This window comes from Sphaeroforma arctica, assembly GCF_001186125.1.
Source record: "Sphaeroforma arctica JP610 unplaced genomic scaffold supercont1.298, whole genome shotgun sequence".
In the NCBI taxonomy this organism is placed as follows: domain Eukaryota; class Ichthyosporea; order Ichthyophonida; genus Sphaeroforma; species Sphaeroforma arctica.
This window is the reverse complement of record NW_014040260.1, coordinates 71,203-74,594: the sequence shown is the minus strand read 5'-3', so window position 1 is coordinate 74,594 and position 3,392 is coordinate 71,203. Positions and strand designations below refer to the sequence as shown.

Genomic DNA, 3,392 nt, shown 5'->3' with positions numbered 1-3,392 from the left:
TATTGTTCTGTGTTGTGATTTGTTCTGTGTTGTGATTGATCAAATACTATTGTTCTGTGTTGTGGTTGATCTAATACTATTGTTCTGAGTTGTGATTGATCTAATACTATTGTTCTGTGTTGTGATTGATCAAATACTATTGTTCTGTGTTGTGATTGATCTAATACTATTGATCAGTGTTGTGATTGATCGTTTACTGCAGCGGGTTTTAATTGAACAGTCCCCACACAGCCTTCCTCCGGTGCGCTCGTCTTACAAACACATATGTGTGGTTAAACACTTCAGAGCCCTAGTCACATTGTATCGCTGTCTATTCGATAGACACACCCTAGGACGACTGCTCTGTGCATAAGATAGACACTTACTAAAGTGCACACGTACACACGATGACGAAACCTAGGTAAATTCACATATACATACGCTAGCACTCTACTAACCTCTACATACACACACGCGCGTGTACCAATCGCACACACGCACTCACCTGACTGCCAAGCGTGTGCACGGCGCGATCCAGCGAGTACAGCTCATACGCCTTCACACCAATTAGATTGCGGATGAAGTCTTCAAACACCGAGTGGTCTACTACGCCCATGACAAAGTCTTTGGCCTTGGCCACCACAGCTGCGTACAGCCCCTCGGGCGACTCCGCCGGCGATGGTTTGGGTGCAACACCCGGGGCAGTATCTTTGTGGGGGAAAGGGGACGTTTAATTTGACGGAGCGGGTGGTATGTGCTGGTGTGTGTGTAGACAGTCGCATGGTGACCCCTGTGTTAGGCTACCGTGTACTGTGGACGTGTACCTACCTTTGTATATGATGTGTGTACATAAGGGTGGCGTGTGTGAGTAGCATACATACTCATGATGTGATACGTGTGTGTGTGGCATACATACTTATGATGTGATACGGGTGTGTGTGTAGCATACACACTCATGATGTGATACGTGTGTGTGTAATATACATACTCATGATGTGATACGTGTGTGTGTGTAGCATACATGCTCATGATGTGATACGTGTGTGTGCGTGAATGTTTGAAATGGACCATGCCGGTGCAGCTGCCCATACATTACACTACAACAATCACCACAAACACTCACACACTCCAACAAACAACAAACACAGAGGACACTCTACTAGACCTACCAACCCACTACACTAAACATTCCACACACACCACTACGGATACTCAAACACTCCAACAACAATAAACACAGAGGACACTCCACTAGACCTACCAACCACTACATTAAACATCCCACACACACCACTACGGATACTCAAACACTCCAACAAACAACAAACACAGAGGACAAAACTAGATCTACCAATCACTACACTAAACATCCCACACACACCACTACGGATACTCAAACACTCCAACAAACAACAAACACAGAGGACACTCCACTAGCCCTACCAACCACTACACTAAACATCCCACACACACCACTACGGATACTCAAACACTCCAACAATCAACAAACACAGAGGACACTCCGCTAGACCTACCAACCACTACACTAAACATCCCACACACACCACCGAACATACGATACTTGGTGTAGACAAACTCGGAAAACCCAGCATACACTCCACCGAACATACTGGGTGGGCCGGGAGACGCAGGCTTGGACCCGTTCCTAGAGACAGGGGCTGTGCTGGTGCCATTGGGCGTAGCCGTGCGGGGGGTAGCGCTGCCACTGCTGACGCTCTTGGCATTCGCATTGGCACTGACAGCTGTTGTGGTGAGTGTCTGGGTGTTCTCCAGAGGGGGTGGGTGGCGGGGGGTGGGGGGTGCGAGTGTGAGGGTGCTGTAGACCTTCCCTTCACTGGCCAGGTGACACAGGCGCTTGGCTTCGCACAGGCGCAGGTACAGCACCTGCAGCAGACGGAAGACGCTCACCCACACAGAGTCGCAGTACAAGACCTGCGCCTGCTTTTGGTCTGTGGGGAGGTGGGTGGGTGGGGGGTATGTGCATGAGCATACGCGTGTTTGTTGTGTGTGGGCGGGTGGATATACGGTGGGTGGGTGCAAGGTAATATGCATGGACCTACGCGTGTTTGTTGTGTGTAGTGGGTGGATATACGGTGGGCGGGTGTAAGATATATATACATGGGCCTAAGCGTGTGTGTGGTATGTGGGTAAGTGGGTGGTGGATACACGGTGTATGTATGTGTTTGAAGTAGGCATTTGCGTCGCACATATAACGGAATACGCTCCCCTACATCGAGTTGCAGTACTATACTTTTGCCTGCTATCTGTCTGTAGATGGGCGGATGCAAAGTACATATATGAGAATACCGTAGGCATTAGAATCGCACATATGACAAAACACGCTCAAATGACAAAATAACGAAGTCGTCGTAGACAATCTGAAATTGATTTCTGTCAGTGTATGAGTGGATGTACTGTATATAAACGAGAATGGATGTACTGTATATAGATGAGAATGGATGTACTGTAAATAAATGAGAATGTATGTACTGTATATAAATGAGAATAGGGTAGGCGTTCAACACCAATCATGTGGCAGGATACGCTCGCCCGCACAGATTGGCCGAAAAGCGTATTTGCTACTTGCTTGACTGTGACGTGAGGACAAGGACAGAGACAATACATTACAATCGCACACGTGACAGCATAAGCGCATTCGCACGCAGTAGCACCTGTGCATATACCCTTCCCGTGAAGTAGGAATGAAGTAGGCATTAAAATCTCACATATGACGGAATAAGCCCACCTCGCCGGAGACAGACAGTCGTGCATGAGCTTATACCGGCCGATAGGCCGTACCTTACACACATAAGCAATGCAAATGTGTACACACACGCAAGTACCTTGTGTTGATGTATTGAAGGACAAGTGGGAGAGCACTATATCCTGTAGGAAGTCAATCGCTTTCTTCTTATTGGCTGCCGGAGTTGCGGCGAACCCTTTCTTGATACTGTCGTTGTTCGGTGCCCCCACTATGCACGCGTGTAGAGATGGTGATCGCACGCGATGAGCAATGATTCGGATGAGTGCGAGACGTGTACATGCCTGTGAACTACAGGTATACATATACACCTAACTATTCACACTTACACGCATGAGTATTGTATATCAAACTGAGCCTTTTGGTGGCTTGTTCCGCAGAGAGTACGTATCGAATGCGAGATATATTTCATGTCTACACTACTAAAACTCTAAAACCACAGATTGCTGCGGTAGTACGACTAGGCGCACACAGACGATCATACTCTGTGATCCCGAATACAGAGAAAGGTGATGAGGACGAATCTGGAATAAACGGCAATATCTATATATATGTGTGTGTGTGTGTGTGTGTGTGTGTGTATATATATATATATATATATATATTATATATATATATATGTGTGTGTGTG

General features: G+C 47.0%; 1 protein-coding gene across 1 annotated transcript in view; it reads right to left on the bottom strand.

The window, feature by feature from the left end:
* The window catches only part of SARC_04955 (hypothetical protein), a gene marked incomplete at its 5' end in the record, with an annotated part of 16,225 nt that overhangs the window by 2,769 nt on the left and 10,064 nt on the right, over positions 1 to 3,392 (bottom strand). The window contains 3 exons of the mRNA XM_014301194.1: positions 485 to 687; positions 1,557 to 1,949; positions 2,844 to 2,972. Coding sequence (XP_014156669.1) covers positions 485 to 687; positions 1,557 to 1,949; positions 2,844 to 2,972 — 725 coding nt within the window. The remainder of the gene's footprint in view (positions 1 to 484; positions 688 to 1,556; positions 1,950 to 2,843; positions 2,973 to 3,392) is intronic.